Source organism: Dendrobates tinctorius, unplaced genomic scaffold, assembly GCF_039654945.1.
Source record: "Dendrobates tinctorius isolate UK_male_01 unplaced genomic scaffold, ASM3965494v1 ptg000171l, whole genome shotgun sequence".
Lineage (NCBI taxonomy): Eukaryota > Metazoa > Chordata > Amphibia > Anura > Dendrobatidae > Dendrobates > Dendrobates tinctorius.
The window spans coordinates 13,706,346-13,725,000 of record NW_027361838.1 but is presented as its reverse complement, the minus strand read 5'-3'; the positions used below and the strand labels follow the sequence as shown (position 1 = coordinate 13,725,000).

At 40.8% G+C, this 18,655-nt stretch overlaps 1 protein-coding gene across 5 annotated transcripts in view; it reads left to right on the top strand.

The window, feature by feature from the left end:
• DLGAP1 (DLG associated protein 1) overlaps positions 1 to 18,655 on the top strand; it is a 966,059-nt gene that overhangs the window by 795,627 nt on the left and 151,777 nt on the right. For all 5 annotated transcript variants that reach the window (XM_073550898.1, XM_073550896.1, XM_073550899.1 and 2 more), the window contains one exon: positions 15,979 to 16,403. In XM_073550898.1, the coding sequence (XP_073406999.1) occupies positions 15,979 to 16,403 (425 nt within the window). The remainder of the gene's footprint in view (positions 1 to 15,978; positions 16,404 to 18,655) is intronic.

The window sequence follows — 18,655 nt, the reverse complement described above, 5'->3', positions numbered from 1 at the left end:
AGGTTATGTCAGACTGACATACAGATCAGATGTCAGGTCACAAGTGTGAATCAACTGACAGAATTATACAGAATCTCATAGATCTGGAATCGTGTTCCTAATTCTATATTATCCTTATTTTGGAATCAGTTTAATTGACATAAAAAACATAAGGAAAAATTGACAAAAGATAGTAGGATGCATTTGTTATCCTCCCTGGAGGGCTACCCCCACTGATACTAAATGGAAGGAATGTGGCAGCTTGTTTTGTCTCATGACCTTTTAACTTTCTTCTTGACCGGTCACTCATCACTGCCCTCTGGTCGCTTCTCTCATGGGGGGGTTCTCCGTTCTGTGCACATTCAGTTCTAATGGATTTGGAGATGACTTGTCTTCAGGGCTGAACTCAGTTGGACTTAGTATAGAGTACAGGAGAATAATTTTATCATTGGACTTCATTGAGTTTTGCACATTTTCACAGAGTCAGTACCTTTATAAATATGCACATTTTAACACCCTATTTTTGGGATTTTTGGACATAACAAAGACATACTGTATAAGTCCATTATATCAAGGGACATAACTTACAGGAAATAACTAGACTGAAATACAAAGGTTAATATACAACTACTCAGAGTCCCTAATATGCTAACATTACCCTTAAAGGGGTGGTCTGAACCTAATACTGATTTTCATCCTAAATGTCTATTTATTTTAACAAAATAATAGTTTTTCTAATATGGCAAAGTTATAAAAAGTCCAATCTAACTGGGTTTTTTTTACCTATTTCCGCTTTGTTGTCACTTCCTTTGTGAATTCCAAGTGCATGCTGGAATTCTCAATTGGGACATCATGGGGGCAGAGGGTATGGCCTCTATCCTCACCCTGACGCAAAACATCATCAGTGACATCCATTTCAGGGGCTGGGCTAGTCCCTTCTGCATTTTGCATGCTTTAGTTGTCAATTTCAACGTATACTCAATATGATCTCCCTTCATGCTGTGAAATATTCTTCTAAGTGCACAGAGACTGTGTACTTCCTCGCTGGCTCTAATGAAAAGTGATGAATGAACGGGCAACAGAGCGCACTGTCAGTGTACACTGTGAGGAGGGAACGCAGCAAGCAGACACCAGCCCCACCCCTGAAAGTGACGATGTCTCTGTTCACTGCATTCTCTCCTTACATCGCAAAATAACAGTGCTCTCTCTTGCTATATCATCACTTCTAGTTACAGCCGGCTTGGGAGCACACTGTAGGGAGACAACTGTCATGGTGTTCAGTGGAGCAGAGACTAGCCCAGTCCCTGAAAGGGTCATCATTGATGATGCTTTGTTTCAGGGAGGGGACAGGAGCAGTGGCAGTGACTGTGGCCTCTGCCCCCTATTGACATCCCCTTTGAGTATCCTAGCATGCATTGGGGATTCTCAAAGAGTCATGAAAATGGAAATAGGTAAAAAAAAATTTAAAAAAGCAGTAAGATTAGAGTGGAAACTAGAAAAACTATTATTGAGATATATAGAGAGACATTCTGGACCAAAATCGATATTAGTTTGGAACCACTCCTTAACTCACAACCAGGGTAACAGGGAGACAGATGAGAGGATGTCAGATTCCTAGTAACTACAGGCAACTTTTATGGTGTCTGCATTCTGTCATTGAAGAGAGATGAGAGACTGTTGTTATGTCCATTAACACACATGACAGATGCTCTCCCTCCTTAGAGAACGCAGGCATGGTAAACAGTCTGTATATTACTGATGGTACCAGGCGCAGCAGTCACAGGAAACTTGATCTTGCCTATTACCTAAATTATTGCTGGTTGGAAAGAGAGTATTTGGTGTAATAGTAGCATATTGGGGACTGCTGACAATGCCATTACTAATACACAAGTGACTGATCAATAAAGGTGAACTAGCCTCATGCAATAAAACACACAAGGGAAATTATCTATGTCATTGGTGGTAATACTGTGAGAATAGTGACTTTCTCCAGAGAAGAAAACAGAAAAATCCTCAAAAATTAAGGCCAAACTTGAGTAGGTAATTTCACTTGCTTTTTGTTTCTTCAGTCCAAGTAAAGACTCTGTTTTTAATATTTTTTTCTGCCTTTTGTTTCCAAAGGCTTTCGTACAGGACTTCATAAACACCAGAAAAACAACATATGCTACAAATGTAGCAAAATAAAAACACCACAAGATGCTGGCAAAGAAAAACTATGAGCAACATGGGATTCATGATTGGGGCTTTTTTGTTAAAGCAGTAAAATTCTGAAATAAAAGTGTTCAAAGAATGTTATATAGCTGATTTTATTTTAAAAAGATCAAATCTTTTTAAAATATATATATTTTTTAAATTAGCATTTTCTCTTCCAGCAGATATACACAATATGAACTTCTGAATTAGCGGTAGGCTAGTCCAAATAATTGGGAGTTGTACTGCAGTACCCAGGAGCGGCCACTACAGTGTGTGCCATTGTGTGTGGTCTTCTCCATACATAAATCCTGCGGCTTTTGGAGCTGGTGACAACTGATCCGAGGGGGTGTTGATTGTTAGACCCCCACTGATATGATGAGGACAGATCATTATAGTAGTAGAAACCCGCACTGCATTGCCCTTCTCCATTCTTATTTTTTACTCTATTCAGCCTTTTCTTTCCTATCCTGGGCTGACTCATTTGTAAATTATAGTTTTGTGATATTCACCTTACCAAACAAGATTCTGCAGATTGTACACACGGTGTCTAAGGGTGGAGCCCCCATTAAATTAATCGTTTAACCATTTTCTTTCTGATTTTTGTTTTTAGGAATTTACTCTTTATTATACAGGGAATTTTTCTCTTTGGAAAATGCCTATATTTGTTTTTAGAGCCGATAACTGGCTATAGATGTGCGGTCACTTCTCCAGTCTGCACAGCTGCTTTACCAGGTGGGCTTGTGGCTGAGGGAAGCCTATTCTGTGTACAGGGGTGGCTCTCAGGGGTGGGAACTGGATCTGAGACATCTATGGTAAATATTATGGCTATCCCATTTCATGGTGTATCCCTTTGTGAAGGTTTACATAGCTCGCATTGTTTATAAACCATTTGCGGCATCCATAAATGATCAAGGTGGTGGAGGCTGTGTCTTCTACCGTGCAATGGTTAAGAGTTCTATAGATGAGGAATTCTGCTGTTGGTCTCTGCTTCTTTGCCGGACACTGCGCTCACAATGAGTTTTTGTTGAGTTTTTGATGCTGCATAATCTCGCTGAGTCAAAATCGCAGTGTCCTACAGTTCCAGCAAAGGAATAATTACTTGCTGATTGCCAGACGTCCATCAGAAAATGGGATCTTGAACACGAATCATTATAGCAGCTGCTCAGCTCCTGATTCATTGTCTATGTGACTGATAGCTGAGCGCTGCACTCAGTTTTCTCTAGCAGACCATTAGCCAAGGAATAGAGCCGTGGTCGAGCATGGATCGAGCTACTTGGATCACAGGATTTGGAAAGTTTCAGTGCAGCTGTGTGTCTCAAATGCTTCAGAAGGAAAGTTGCCTCTGCTTGTAGTATGGGAGAATGTACAGTTGTGACCAGAGGCGTAACCAGGCTGTCATGCAAACTGATGAGCACACCGCCCCCAAGGAGCCGGAAGTCAGGAGGTGGGGCAGTAGTGTGCCCCTGAAGCGCTATGATGAGATTATCCCTTTAATGATAAGTAAGCAGTTTGCCATGGGTTTCCAATAATACAGTGGATACCTATTGTAACTTTTATGGAGCGGCGGCTACCGTAAGTTGAATCCCAGCCTCAAGGTACCAATGCGACTGTTGATAGAAAACTAGGATTCTCTTCTTGTTTGTTACTAGGTTGAACTTGATGGATCACTTATGGAATACATTTAGGAACTATTGGTGCAATTTTTTAATAAACAAGGTTAGGTTTTCCTAATGGTCACCAAAACCTACACTTAAAGGCCTATAATAAATCTCATCAGACATGGGTTCCTCTACAAATGGACAATCTGTATAATCCTGTGGTGGCTTGCCTTCTTTTCTGTGAAGTCATGCAAGAAAATGGATGACTCAGATTGCTACAAAAGGAAAACAGAAAAGTCCTAAGCACTAGATATACTGCCTTATGTGGAGTGGTGGATAATTATTTGTGAATTACGGTAACTGATTTCAGAAATAAAGCTTACAACTCACCGGTGTGTCAGGCTGATGGCACGTAAGCCGGTACACTCAGATTATCCACAGTGACAATCAGGTGACTAAGACATCTTCCAATACATGAAAGAGATCATTGTTGTCCTGTTAGAAAAACTTTCATTCAAAGCAACAATAGATGCACAGATGGAGCAGGACTGTGGGTTGTGGGAGCGTGCATGTTGGCGCTTGCTATTTTAGCGTTAACCATTACAGCTGCATTTTCTTAATATACATTATATTAATACATATGAATAAGTCTTAGGCCCCATTCACAAATCTGTGCCTCACATGCCCATTATATTCTATGGCCATTTTAACTTATCCGTTTTTAGGGAACTGATTATTGGCAAAAAAAAAAATCTGTTTTTGCTCCAATTTGCACTTCAAGCCATCTAAAAATGGTAGCAATTAGATGGAGAGATGAGTAAATATTTTGAAATTAGAATTCATCAGGTTCAACCAATTTTTCATAAAAAAAAATTCAACTGACAGCGAATCACAATGCTGCAAAGCCTCTAATTGCCCTGAAAAGACAAGTGCGACACTCTGAGGTCTCTGAAGACTGTATTCAATCACTTTCAGGCTCTTTAACACAAACACAGACTTAGTTATGTCAAAGTGACTTCACCATTGAAATAGATGGTAACCTGGAAGTCACCAACAGCCCACTTATTAATAGAGTGCAAGAACAGACTTTTTATGTCTGTTTTTTAATTAAAATAAACAATCCAAAAATTATCCCTCTTAGTCATTTGTGATCAGACAGACCATTCTGTACACGTACTCAAACTGACGGTAAAATAAGGCTGCTGTGACTGAGACAAGTAATGTGCCATATATTCCATAATGCCCTCTGCCTCCTCCTCACTAATACACTTTCCAGCAGCAAATTTGCCAATTGTGGACATGGTTCGTTAGTCTTCTGCCCAGTTGGCTGGTGCTAATGGTGGTGGTGGTGATTCTGCTAATGGCTCCCCGACTCTTAGAAATGGAAATGGTTTTATTTTCTTTTACACAACCCCATCTAGAGTTGAGCGAATATGATCGGGTCCTCACTTATCCAGCAAGCTATAGCACTTACCAAATAAGATACAGCGGGAGCCTGGATAAATGGAGCGCTTCCGATAATCAGCTGTTCGGCGCCGCAGCTGCAAGTGTCCGCGGCTGTGTGACAGTCACAGCACATGCATGGAGAGGCTGAGCAGAACACACAGGCTCTCCATGCATATGCTGTGACTGTCACACAGCCACGGACACTTGCAGCTGCGGCGCCGAACAGCTGATTATCGGAAGCGCTCCATTTATCCGGGTTCCCGCTGTAGCTTATTTGCTAAGTGCTATAGCTTGCTCAACTCTACCCCATCCATTGCCGTTGCTACTTTTCCATTTACCATACATCTTGCACAACACTATAATTAACTTTTGACACTGTTTTTAACCCCAATTATTCAATCCTTATCAAAAAGGATACAACAAGAAATGCTTGGTAGGGATGAACACAAATCAAAATATGCAGCATGATGGCTCAGTGAGTAGCACAGTAGCCGTACAGGGCAGGGGTCCTGGCTTCATGTCCCACCAAGAGCAACATCTGCAAGGAGTTTGTACACTCCAATGGCATGCTGAAAGGAAATTAACTCTTCAATGGGGCAGGAATGATGTTGGTAAATAGCTGCAGGATATGATGATGCTATATACGGAAGTAAAATAAATAAAAAATGTGACCGCAGGCTGTAGTATAGCCCTGATATGTATGGTTGTCAAATTGGACTAGTAAAACAGGTGTACAAATACACGCATGCACAGTTTAACCACTTAACGACCAGAGGTATTTTAGGTTTTCCATTTTCATTTTTTGCTCCCCTTCTACCCAGAGCCATAACTTTTTTACTTTTAGGTCAAAATGGACACATGAGGGCTTGTTTTTTGCGGGACGAGTTGTACCTTTGAACGACACTATTGGTTTTACCATGTCGTGTACTCGAAAACGGGAAAAAAATCCCAAGTACGGTGAAATTGCAAAAAAAGTGCAATCCCACCAGGTTCACTAAATGCTAAAACTAACCTAACAATATAATTCTCCGGGTCATTACGAGTTCAGAGGCACCAAACATGTCTAGGTTCTTTTTTATTTAAGTGGTGAAAAAAATTCCAAAGTTTGTAAAGAACAAAAAATTGCACCTTTTTCCAGTATCCGTAGCGTCTCCATGTTTTGTGATCTCGGGTTGGGTGAAGGCTTAATTTTTGCATGCTGAGCTGACATTTTTAATGATACCATTTTGGTGCAGATACGATCTTATTGCATTTTAATGCAATGTTGTGGCGACCAAGAACACAGTAATTCTGCCGTTTTTAATATTTTTGTCGCCATGCCATTCAGTGATCAGGTTAATTCTTTTTTTCATATTGATAGATCGGGCGATTCTGAATGCGGCAATACCAAATATGTGTATGTTTGATTTTATTTTTATTGTTTTGTTTTAAATGGGACAAAAGGGGGATGATTTAAATAATAATAATCTTTATTTTTATATAGCGCTAACAAATTCCACAGCACTTTACAGTTTGCACACATTATCATCACTGTCCCCAATGGGGCTCACAATCTAAATTCCCTATCAGTATGTCTTTGGAATGTGGGAGGAAACCCACGCAAACACGGGGAGAACATACAAACTCCTTGCAGATGTTGTCCTTGGTGGGATTTGAACCCAGGACCCCAGCTTTGCAGCGCTAACCACTGAGCCACCGTGCCACCCACGATTTGAACTTTTATTTTTTTTTATTTTTTAAATATTTTTCAAAACTTTCTTTTACTTTTACAAGCTTCAATAGTTTCCATGGCAGACTAGAAGCTGCACTTGTCCGATCAGCTCTGCTACGTACAGGCGATGATCAGATCACCTGTAGTTAGCAGAATTGCTGTAGATACAGTAAGCCCTGATGGTGGTGGCCACATCTCATAGGCCAAAAATGAGTTGACAGATTCCCTTTAACCCCTTTCTGACATGAGACGTACTATCCCGTCCATGGGACTCGGGCCCCTATGCCCATGGACGGGATAGTACGTCTACCGCGATCAGCGGCGCCCACGTGGTGAGCGCCACTGATCGCGGCCGGGTGTCAGCTGATTATCACAGCTGACACCCGGCACAAGGTGTCAGGGGCGGTCACGGATCGCCCCCGACACGTTAACCCCTTGCACACCACGATCAAACACGATCGCGGTGTATCGGGGGTTAAAGGGAAGCATCGGCAGGGAGGGGGCTCCCTCCGTGCTTCCCTGAGCCCCCCACGGCAGCGCAATGTGCAGCGCTGCTGCGGGGGGCTCCTTTCCTGCAGGCCCCCGAATCCAAGATGGCGACGGGGGCCTTTGGGGGCCTGCAGGAAGCTGGCTTCCTCAGTGCCTGCAAAACGCAGGCAAGAGGAAGTCTTCTTCAATGCCTGTGACAGATTGCTGATCTGTCACAGTGATCTGTGATGTGACAGATCAGCGATCTGTCACAGGACAGTGATGTCCCACCTGGGACTATGTAATAAAGTAAAAAAAAAATTAAAAAAAAGTGTAAAAATAATTAAAAAAAATCACCAAATAAATTAGAAAAAAAATAAAAAATTCCCCCAAATAAATCCATTTTTTGGAAATAAAAAAAAAAAAACAATAAAAGTGCACATATTAGGTATCGCCGCGTCCGTAACGACCCGCCCTATAAAACTGTCCCATTAGTTAACCCCTTTAGTGAACCCCTTAAAAAGTAAAAATAAAAAACGAAGCAAAAAATAATGATTTATTATCATACTGCCAAACAAAAAGTGTAATAACACGCGATCAAAAAGACGCATATAAATATCCATGGTACCGCTGAAAACGTCATCTTGTCCCGCAAAAAACGAGCCGCCACACAGCATCATCAGCAAAAAAATAAAAAAGTTATAGCTCGCAGAATAAAGCGATGCAAAAATAATTATTTTTTATATAAAATAGTTTTCATTGCATAAAACCGACAAAACATAAAAAAACGACCTAAATGAGGTATCGCTGTAACCGTACTGACCCGAAGAATAAAACCGCTTTATCAATTTTACCGCACGCGGAACGGTGTAAACGCACTCCCCCCAAAAGAAATTCATGAAACGCTGGTTTTTGTTCATTCTGCGTCCCAAAAATCAGAATAAAAAGCGATCAAAAAATGTCACGTGCCCGAAAATGGTACCAATAAAAACGTCAACTCGTCCCGCAAAAAATAAGACCTCACGTGACTCGGTGGGTCAAAATACGGAAAAATTATAGCTCTCAATATGTGGTGATGCAAAAACTATTTTTACAATAAAAAGCGTCTTTTAGCGTGCGACAGCTGCCAAACATAAAAACCGCCATAAATAGTAAATCAAACCCCCCGTTATCACCCCCTTAGTTAGGGAAAAATAATAAAATAAAAAAAATGTATTTATTTCCATTTTTCGGTTAAGGTTAGGGTTAGGGTAGGGTTAGGGCTAGGGCTAGGGTTAGGGTTAGGGCTGAGATTAGGGTTAGGGGTGTGTTGGGGTTCGGGTTGGAGTTAGAATTGGGGGTTTCCACTGTTTGGGCACATCAGGGGCTCTCCAAATGCAACATTGCGTCTGATCTCAATTCCAGCCAATTCTGAGTTGAAAAAGTCAAATGGTGCTCCTTCCCTTCCAAGCTCTGCCATGCGCCCAAATAGTGTTTTACCCCCAACATGTAGGGTATCAGCCTACTCAGGACAAATTGCAAAACAATTTTTGGGGTCCAATTTCTCCTGTTACCCTTAGGAAAATAAAAAATTGGGGGCAAAAATATCATTTTTGTGGAAAAATATGATTTTTTTATTTTCACGTCCGAGCGTTATAAACTTCTGTGAAGCACTTGGGGGTTCAAAGTGCTCACCACACATCTAGATAAGTTCCGTGGGGGGTCTAGTGTCCAAAATGGGGTCACTTGTGGGGAGTTTCAATAGTTTAGGTACATCAGGGGCTCTCCAAACGCACATGACACCCGCAGACCATTCCATCAAAGTCTGCATTCCAAAACGTCACTGCTTCCCTTCCGAGCCCTGACATGTGCCCATACAGTAGTTTTCTCCCACATATGGGGCGTCAGCGTACTCATGACAAATTGGACAACAACTTTTGAGGTCCAATTTCTCCTGTTACCCTTGGGAAAATGAAAAAATTGGGGACTAATTGATCATATTTGTGGAAAAAATACGATTTTTTTATTTTCATGCCCGGGCATTATAAACTTCTGTGAAGCCCTTGGGGGTTCAAAGTGCTCACCTCACATCTAGATAAGTTCCTTAGGGGGTCTAGTTTTCAAAATGGGGTCATTTGTGGGGGGTTTCCACTGTTTAGGTACATTAGGGGCTCCCCAAAGGCAACATGACACCCGCAGAACATTCCCTCAAAGTCTGCATTCCAAAAAGTCACTGCTTCCCTTCCGAGCCCCGACGTGTGTCCATACAGTAGTTTTCTCCCACATGTGGGGCGTCAGCGTACTCAGGACAAATTGGACAACAACTTTTGGGGTTCAATTTCTCCTGTTACCCTTGGGAAAATAAAAAAATTGGGGACTAATTGATCATGTTTGTGGAAAAAATACGAATTTTTTATTTTCACGCCCGGGCATTATAAACTTCTGTGAAGCACTGGGGGGTTCAAAGTTCTCACCACACATCTAGATAAGTTCCTTAGGGGGTCTAGTTTCCAAAATGGTGTCATTTGTGGGGGGTTTCCACTGTTTTGGTACATCAGGGGTTTTCCAATCGCGACATGGTGTCTGATCTCAGTTCCAGCCAAAAACGTCAAATGGCGCTGCTTCCCTTCCAAGCTCTGCCATGCGCCCAAATAGTGGTTTACCCCCACATGTGGGGTATCAGCGTACTCAGGACAAATTGCACAATAACTTTTAGGGTCCTGTTACCCTTGTTAAAATAAAAATTGGGGTGAAAAGATCATTTTTGTGGAAAAAATATGATTTTTTAATTGTACCGCTGTACGTTATAAACTTCTGTAAAGCCCTTGTGGGTTCAAAGTTCTCACCACATATCTAGATAAGTTCCTTGGGGGGTCTAGTTTCCAAAATGGGGTCACTTGTAGGGGGTTTCCACTGTTTAGGTACATCAGGGACTCTCCAAACGTGACATGGTGTCCGATCTGAATTCCAGCCAAGTCAAATGGCGCTCCTTCCATTCTGAGCTCTGCCATGCGCCGAAACAGTCGTTCCCCCCCACAAATCAGGTATCAGCGTACTCAGGACAAATTGCACAATAACTTTTGCAGTCCAATTTCTCCTGTTACCCTTGGTAAAATAAAAAAAATTGAACCTGAAGTATTTTTTTTGTGAAAAAAAGTTAGATGTTCATTTTTTTTAAATATTCAAAAAAATTCCTGTGACGCACCTAAAGGGTTAATAAACTTCTTGAATGTGGATTTGAGCACCTTAAGGGGTGCAGTTTTTAGAATGGTGTCACTTTTGGGTATTTTCTATCATATAGACCCCTCAAAGTGGCTTCAAATGTGATGTGGTCCTAAAAATAAAATGGTGTTGTAAAAATGTGAAATCGCTGGTCAACTTTTAACCCTTATAACTTCCTAACAAAGAAAAATTTTGGTTCCAAAATTGTGCTCATGTAAAGTAAACATGTGGGAAATGTTACTTATTAAGTTTTTTGTGTGCCATATCTCTGTGATTTAAGGGCATAAAAATTCAAAGTTGGAAAATTGCGAAATTTTCAAAATTTTTGCCAAATTTCCGTTTTTTTCACAAATTAATGCAAGTTATTTGAATGAAATTTTACCACTACCATGAAGTACAATATGTCACGAGAAAACAATGTCAGAATCACCAGGATCCATGGAAGCGTTCCAGAGTTATGACCTCATAAAGGTACAGTGGTCAGAATTGTAAAAATTGGCCCGGTCATGAACGTGCAAACCACCCTTGGGGGTGAAGGGGTTAACAAGAAATGAAGAAAATCAACCTCTCCTCAGTTCATGAGAAAGGATGGACTTTTAATGTTATACAGTAGTTTACTCCTAGATTACTTGCCACCTCTGCAATGAGTAACTCTCAGACTTGAACTTCTAGTAATTTACCAATTCAGTTACTTATATTAGATGTTTTTCAAATACACTTTAAAAGTACAATAAAGAAGTACTGAATATTGCTATTGTTAAGTTGGCTTGTTCGTTGTCCGCTGAGTTCTATAATAGATCCTTGTAATAAACTTCATACTATGTCAACAGTCTCTCACTTTGTCATAAAGTAACTCTGCCCATTGTGGCACAAAATACATAAAAATTAATTGTTATAACGTTGTGTTATAGAAAATATGGTATTGTCCAAATAAAGAATGAACCCCCGGGCAGGAGATCAAAGGATCCCAATGAACCAAAGATGAAATACTGAGCAGAGCAATGAGCTTGTACAGTGTATATAAACAAGTCACTAAATGGAACACAAAGTATAAAAGAAATGCATGCTAAAATGGGGAGGGAATATGGAAAATACAGAACTCACAGAAGAAACGGTTCTGTAACCCCATCTTCTTTTTATACAGAAGTTATACAAGTCCACTTTTATTTCTATCATACACATTTTTGAGGATTATCGCATATAGAGGAAGTATCATTAATAAAATCAAGCAGGTTATTTGTGAATAATCACTTAAAGGAAATCTGTCAACATGGTTTTTACAACCCCATCTGAGAGCAGCATGATGTATGGGCACAGACCTTGATTCCTGTGACGCATTACTGCTTGCTGCAGTTTTTTTTTATAACATCACTGTTTTACTTGTTTCATATCTAGCAGTTCTCTGAATGCTGAGCTCTGTATAATCTTTTTAAGGACAGCTCCAAGTTATTTAGGCATGGAACAAACAAGTTTGACATACTGCAACATATCTTTTCCATTCTTTAAGAATGACCTCTTTTAAAGCATGGATGCTGTCTGGAGAGTGATGCTCAACCTTTCTCTTCAGAATTCCCCATAGGTGCTCTATTGGGTTCAAATCAGGAGACATACTTGGCCACTGAATCACTTTCACCTTTTCTTGGAAATACAACAGTGGCCTTATATGTGTGTTTAGATCATTGTCATGTTGGTAAATTGAACCTACCAAAGGCTCTGAGTGATAGTAGCTAGTGATGAGCGAGTATACTCGGGTGGTCTCCGAGTATTTGGATGTGCTCGGAGATTTAGTTTCTGTCACCACTGCTGCATGATTTGCGGATGCTAGACAGCCTGAACACATACAGGGATTGCCTGTTTGTTAGGAAATCCCCACATGTATTCATGCTGTCTAGCAGCCGCAAATCATGCAAATCATGCAACTGCGGAACACAAACTAAATCTCCGAGCACGCCCAAAATACACGGAGAACACCCGAGCATGCTCGGAAAACTAGAGTAACGAGTATACTCGCTCATCACTAATAGCATCTTTTCTTTCAATATACAGCAGTACATCTGTGACTTCATGATACCATCAATGAAATGTAGCTCCCCAATCTCAGCAGCACTCATGCAGAACTACGTAAGGACTCTGCCTTCCCATGTTTCACTGTAGCCTCCATGCATTTTTCTTTGTACTCCTCACCTTTGCAAATGCCAATTTTGAAGCCATCAGTTCCAAAAAGATCCAGTACTCTTCATTTTTTCAGCATGGACCCTGGCAAATTGTTAAGTGGACTTTTTTGTGAGTGGGCTTTATTAAAGGCTTCATTCATAGAGGACACCCATACATGCTATTCATCTGCAGTGTATGCCGTATTGTGTCACGGGAAACATTCACTCTGATCTGGCTTTCTACTTCTTTAACTAACTGCAGTGAACTTTCACATCTACTTCCTTCAATCCTTCTCATCAGTAGACACTCTTGTTTATGTGTTTATCTCCATAGTCGGCCAGGACATCTCTGTGAGATGGTTGGAGTTCCATCTTTGTTAAGTTTTTGTACCTCTTTTGCTACAGTATTCTAATTCTTAAGTCAAGTTTTGCTGATCTTCTTATAGCCTCCACCTTTCTTGTGTAAAGAAATTATTGTCTTTCTCAGTTTTTTGACACTTCTCTTCCATGTGGTGCCATTGATGATAGCATGAAATGGGAGGGAGTTTAAGTAATGCTCTTTTATACTGTCTGCTGGACACCTGTTTAATGATAATTAGACTTACCTCTGATGGAATTCTTGTTAATTTGTAGTCTATACTTTTGTTTTGCTCATAAAACTAATTGAGGTGCAGTCTTTTTTGCAACATTTTCTTGAAGAAATTACTATTTTGGGAATCAAAACTAACATATCTTGTTTGCAGTCAATGGCTGACATTTCTGGGAGTGTTTTATAATTTGGTATCCCTTAGAAAATGTTGATTCTGAAAGGAAACTAAATGTTTTCTGACAAATCTGCCGGGGCATACTCATTTATGCTGAGCACTGTATATATATTCTTATCCTTTTGATTTCACTGCTTCAAAGCCCAACCACGTGCCAACTTTATTGACTTGACAAGTATGCAGCACTGTAGCTTTAACGATTCTATAGAACTCCAAAGCGATGGCTCATGTTACTGTGAAGCATGTGTATTCCCTCTACCTATGTTCCCACGCCTTCAAAGAAACGGATTTATCTGTTAGTGACAGACCTGATTTATCAAAAGAGGCATACAAACACTGAACAGGGTCCAAAGCGCTGCAGACTATTGTGAAGTCACCTTTTGTGACAGAGATAAATGTTTTCATTTGCAATATGTAACCTTAGCTATATGAAAGTGAAGTGCTGCACACAAGGGGATCAGATGCAAACACAGGACATGGCACATCCTGCAATGTTTATTGTGCAGAGAATCTTGTTTGTATAAAATGGAGCAGGTTGAGACATGAATCACAAATATTTCATCCACTTTCAGTAACCGGCAGAAGCTTTATGTTTATATTATAATCGTAGGTTACGACCTGTACAGCCCATGCCACGGAACGGTTATGCATGCAAAATAAAAAATATATTGTCTCTGTAAATATTTAATCACTGTTCATTGACGTACATATCACCATATTTAAAAAAGCCATTTTTGTCCTGTTTGCTTTGTAATTAGAATTGCTTGAATTGTGGCAATGTCACGTTATAATACAATGAAAGCCGCAAACTACCGCTATACAGCCTGTTTTCCATACAGTAAAAGGTTGTCCTCGGGGCACATCATTTCAGTTACTTGGTTATACATGAATGCATATTTTGAAAAACAAAAAGAAATAAAACATGAAAAGGATAAAAATAACTGGGGTTAGAAATGTGTTGCCATTGATGGGTGCATTGTTATAGATGTGTGGAATTTAATTATCTTTCAGGAGTATCATGTGAAGATCCAGCCTCTGATAGAAATTGTGTATTTTATCTTAAAAGATATTCCTCAATTTGTGCCTAAATTGCACTACTCAAACATAGAGAGAAACATGGTAATATCCATATATACAAGGGCATGAAAAGAACAGGAAAATCTGACGCGTTTCTAATGCCAGAAACGGTCAGGTGTTTTCTATGGCATATATGCAATACTACAATAAGCTGTCATTTTCAATCATGGTGGAATAAAATTTGGATATTTTTATACAAGGAATCAGGACGTGCAGTTTTCACTACTATTTCAGGAAACATAGTACCGTAATACTGGCGCACTGTACAGAAGGAAGGGAAAGTGAAGTGGCCGCTGAATGGCTGCAGAGCTTGCATGACATAATGTCACGCAAGCCCCGGAAGAGTCAGTGCCTTCATCGCTGGACTGGTGCTGGCCCTAGAGGTGAGATTAGGCTGTTTTTATTTTGTAAGAGTGACTATAGCAAATGAGGAGAGGGTTATCAAAGTAGTGGCCAGCCTCTTTAAATGCAATGCATGATCTTCATATTTTTAATTGTCCTAACAGCAGTTTTATTGAACTCCAGGGATTGTATTATAACGTTGTGTTGTACAGAAGTAATCGGGCCCATACAGAAGTGTATCATTCCAGTACCTAAGTCCCCAATGTCTTGTGTTCCATTCCAGCATTTACAAAATTGGCCAAATTGCCAAAAGGGTTGTCTACTACTTTAGAGGTTAACCTTAATGGGCACAGACTAGTGTAAAAAAGAAAGAAATATATATGTACCTAACATAAGAGCGACACTACCTTGCACTCAGTACTGCTTCCCAACCAATCTCCTGGCATCCACATATGGTAGGTATGGGTGTCCCGTGTTTGATGCAGCCAATCAGCTGTATCTTTAACATTCTGTCCAAACAGGAAAAGAGATGTTTCTTCCTGTTCCGAGAGAAAGTGAAGGCTGCGACACATCAGTGGATGTTTAATAGCTGCAGCGGTCACATGATTCCCCATGCTGGATATCAGAGGACCAGTTGGGAAGACAGTGCTCTTAGATACCCGCTGTTTACATTGGAAACCAGCTCCCAGCGTCGCTGATCGTTGGTCTCTCGTTGTCGCGATGCGTGCTGGCCAGCGGGAGACCAATGATCAAAAAATGGCCCAGGACGTTCGAGCGCGATCAGCGATACCCGGCAGGGGGGCCGGTCGCTGATACATGTCACACACAGCGATCCCGCTGGTGAGATCGCGGTGGTGTCACAAAATCAGCGATCTCGCTGGTGATCTCGCTGTGTGTGACGGGGCCCTTACTTACCTCTAGTCTTCACACCAGATCTTCTGAAAGATATTGAAACTATAGTGTTCTTGTATTTTGCAGACTGTGAGATGTTAATGTGATGCTCCACTGTTCAGCACATAATTTTTCATGTTATCTCTTTATCAAAGGTTACGCAGACTGACCCGGTCAAACAGTGTTACTGCTGCTGTGCAAGCAGATTTGGACCTCAGGGAGCATTTTGATTGTCCAGTGGAGCTGGCTGACCAGGAATTTCAATACAGCCGGCCATTGATCAAACAGTATTCCCGAGATGCATGTACCTCCACAGTCAGCATCCAGGGCTCAGGCAATCATTACCACGCCTGTGCAGTGGAGGAGGACTTTGATGCTGATTTTGACCCTTCCATACTACCTCCTCCAGACCCCTGGATTGACTCTATTACAGAAGATCCATTGGAAGCAGTTCACCGATCAGTTTGTCATAGAGATGGGCACTGGTTTTTAAAACTTCTTCAAGCAGAAAAGGATAGAATGGAGGGTTGGTGTCAACAAATGGAAAGAGAAGAACAGGAAAACGATTTGCCTGATATTAGTAAGTTTTTCATTATATACATAATAAATAAAATAAAGCCTACCGTGTAATACTGTAATGTGAAAATATATGGCTGGTGTGTTGCCAGAACATCTATCTACTCTGGACACACAGACATAGAAAGCTCTTCTTTTAATTTTTTATGTTAAAATGTAAATTCTAGACAGCAATTTCAGTGTCTAAACTTTGGAAAGTACCTACTGTGTAGAAAATCAGTCCTGAAAATAAGTCCACTGTAATTAATAAGAAGGGAAAGTCCATGTTCCTTCTAAACCAAAAAATTACAGTCATTTGCAGTTCAACTAAATCTTTTTTTTCACATTTGACTTTGAAGTTTAGAACTGTTCTTCCTCTCTGATAATGAGGGTAGTTGTGTCCTTGACTTGTCTTCATTACTTCATATTTGTAGCAACCTATTGTTGTAGGGGGCTTGTGTGTCTTGCTTTCCTCTATTGCATGGATCACACTCTGGGGGTTTGAGATAAAAGGGAGTCTGACAGCCCGTCCAACCTGACAGTACAAACTAAGCACATAGCCTTGCAGGGGATATAGCTCCAGTAAATTTCCCAATTTAGTGTTCTAATCGCTGCCTCCATTCTGCAGAAACTGAAATTTAATCACAAATGCTAATTAGCGTACTCTGTTAACCCTTGCTGTGTCTAAACAGCCCAGTGAACTGTTCTGTCCCCTGGTTTTGCATGCCTCCACTTCCCTCATTGGTGTTTGACAGCACTGGCTTACCTGAGCTTTTCTGCAGACTGTGCTTGGTATAGGCAAGCCAGTGCTGTCTCTTATCAGGGAATGAGGTAGGGCTCATAATACTAATGCATCAAGCACCCTAAGCATATTAGATTAAACTTCATTTTCTGCAGATCAAAGGCAGAGAGTAGAACATTAACCCCTACACGACTTTAGACTTATAGGTACATCCAAGATTGTATCTCTGCCTTTACTGTGGGCTCCGGCGCTGAGCCCACATCTTTCCCTGCACATGACAGCTGATCTGAACAGTCACGGGTGGATCCAAGAACCACCCACGGCTATTACCAGTTAAATCTCACTGTCAATCACTGACAGCCGCATTTAACATGTGCCAGGCGTAAGCATCAAAAGTCCTGCCCATCAGCGCCTCTGACAACCGGCATCTGCAGAAGTCCCTCATGCCTGTTTTTGTGAATCCCCGATGAATGCTGGCTCTTGGCTAGCATTCAAAGGAGGTCATGATTTTTTGGTACACATAGCAGTGCTGAAGCCCTGCTATGTGTGACACAGTCGATCGGATGATCACAGCTTCTAGTCTCCTAAAGGGACTATTAAAGCCAGTAATAAGTAAAAAAAAAGTTAAAAAACATAACAGTTCAAATCCCCCCTTTTGCCCCATTGAAAATGAAAAAAATACACAAATTTGGTATCGCTGTGTTCAGAAATGTCTGATCCATCAAAATATAAAGTAAATTAATCTGTAAACTTCATAACAGGAAAAAAGAATTTCTTCATTGGCAATGTCTGATTTAGAAATAAGTCCCATTCATTTGCGACTATTCAGTGCATAGCGGAAAACGTGCAGTTTCCAACATGTGCATCAGAGTCCAATATATGTATAAAAGGAGCTTCCAAATTTGGTTCCTTCTGCCTCATGAACAAGATGTCAACACAAACAGTCACGAAATAAAGTAACTAGCACTTTATTTCTGTGTAACCAATGACTATTCCTCCCACAAATTGAGGCTGCAGCTACAGCACATTAAGGCTATGTGCCCACGTTGCAGAAATTCCGCAGCATTTCTGCAACTCACTGCCGCAAGTAAAACACATGCGGAATTCGCATGCATTTCCCGCAAAACACAAGCATTTTGCAAGCGTTTTTAACTTGTAGAACGCTAGCGCTTTCCAAGCGATGCTTCAAAAGTGATTGACAGGTTGGTCACACTTATCAAGCATAGTGCAGCATCAATAGTAAAAGATAGAATGTTAAAAATAATTTAAAAAAAATTAAAAAATCGGGATATACTTACCCTCTATCGGCCCCGGGAGTCCTCATTGGCGCTGGTGGCAACTTCCGTTCCCAGGGATGCATTGCGTGAATGACCTCTGATGACGTAACGGTCTCGCATCCCTGAGAACGGAAGTTGCCGCCAGCGCCAATGAGAACTCCGGGGGCTGACAGAGGGTAAGTATATCCCAATTTTTTATTTTAATTCTATTTTTTACACGCATATGGTACCCAGGGCATGGAGGAGAGTCTCCTCTCC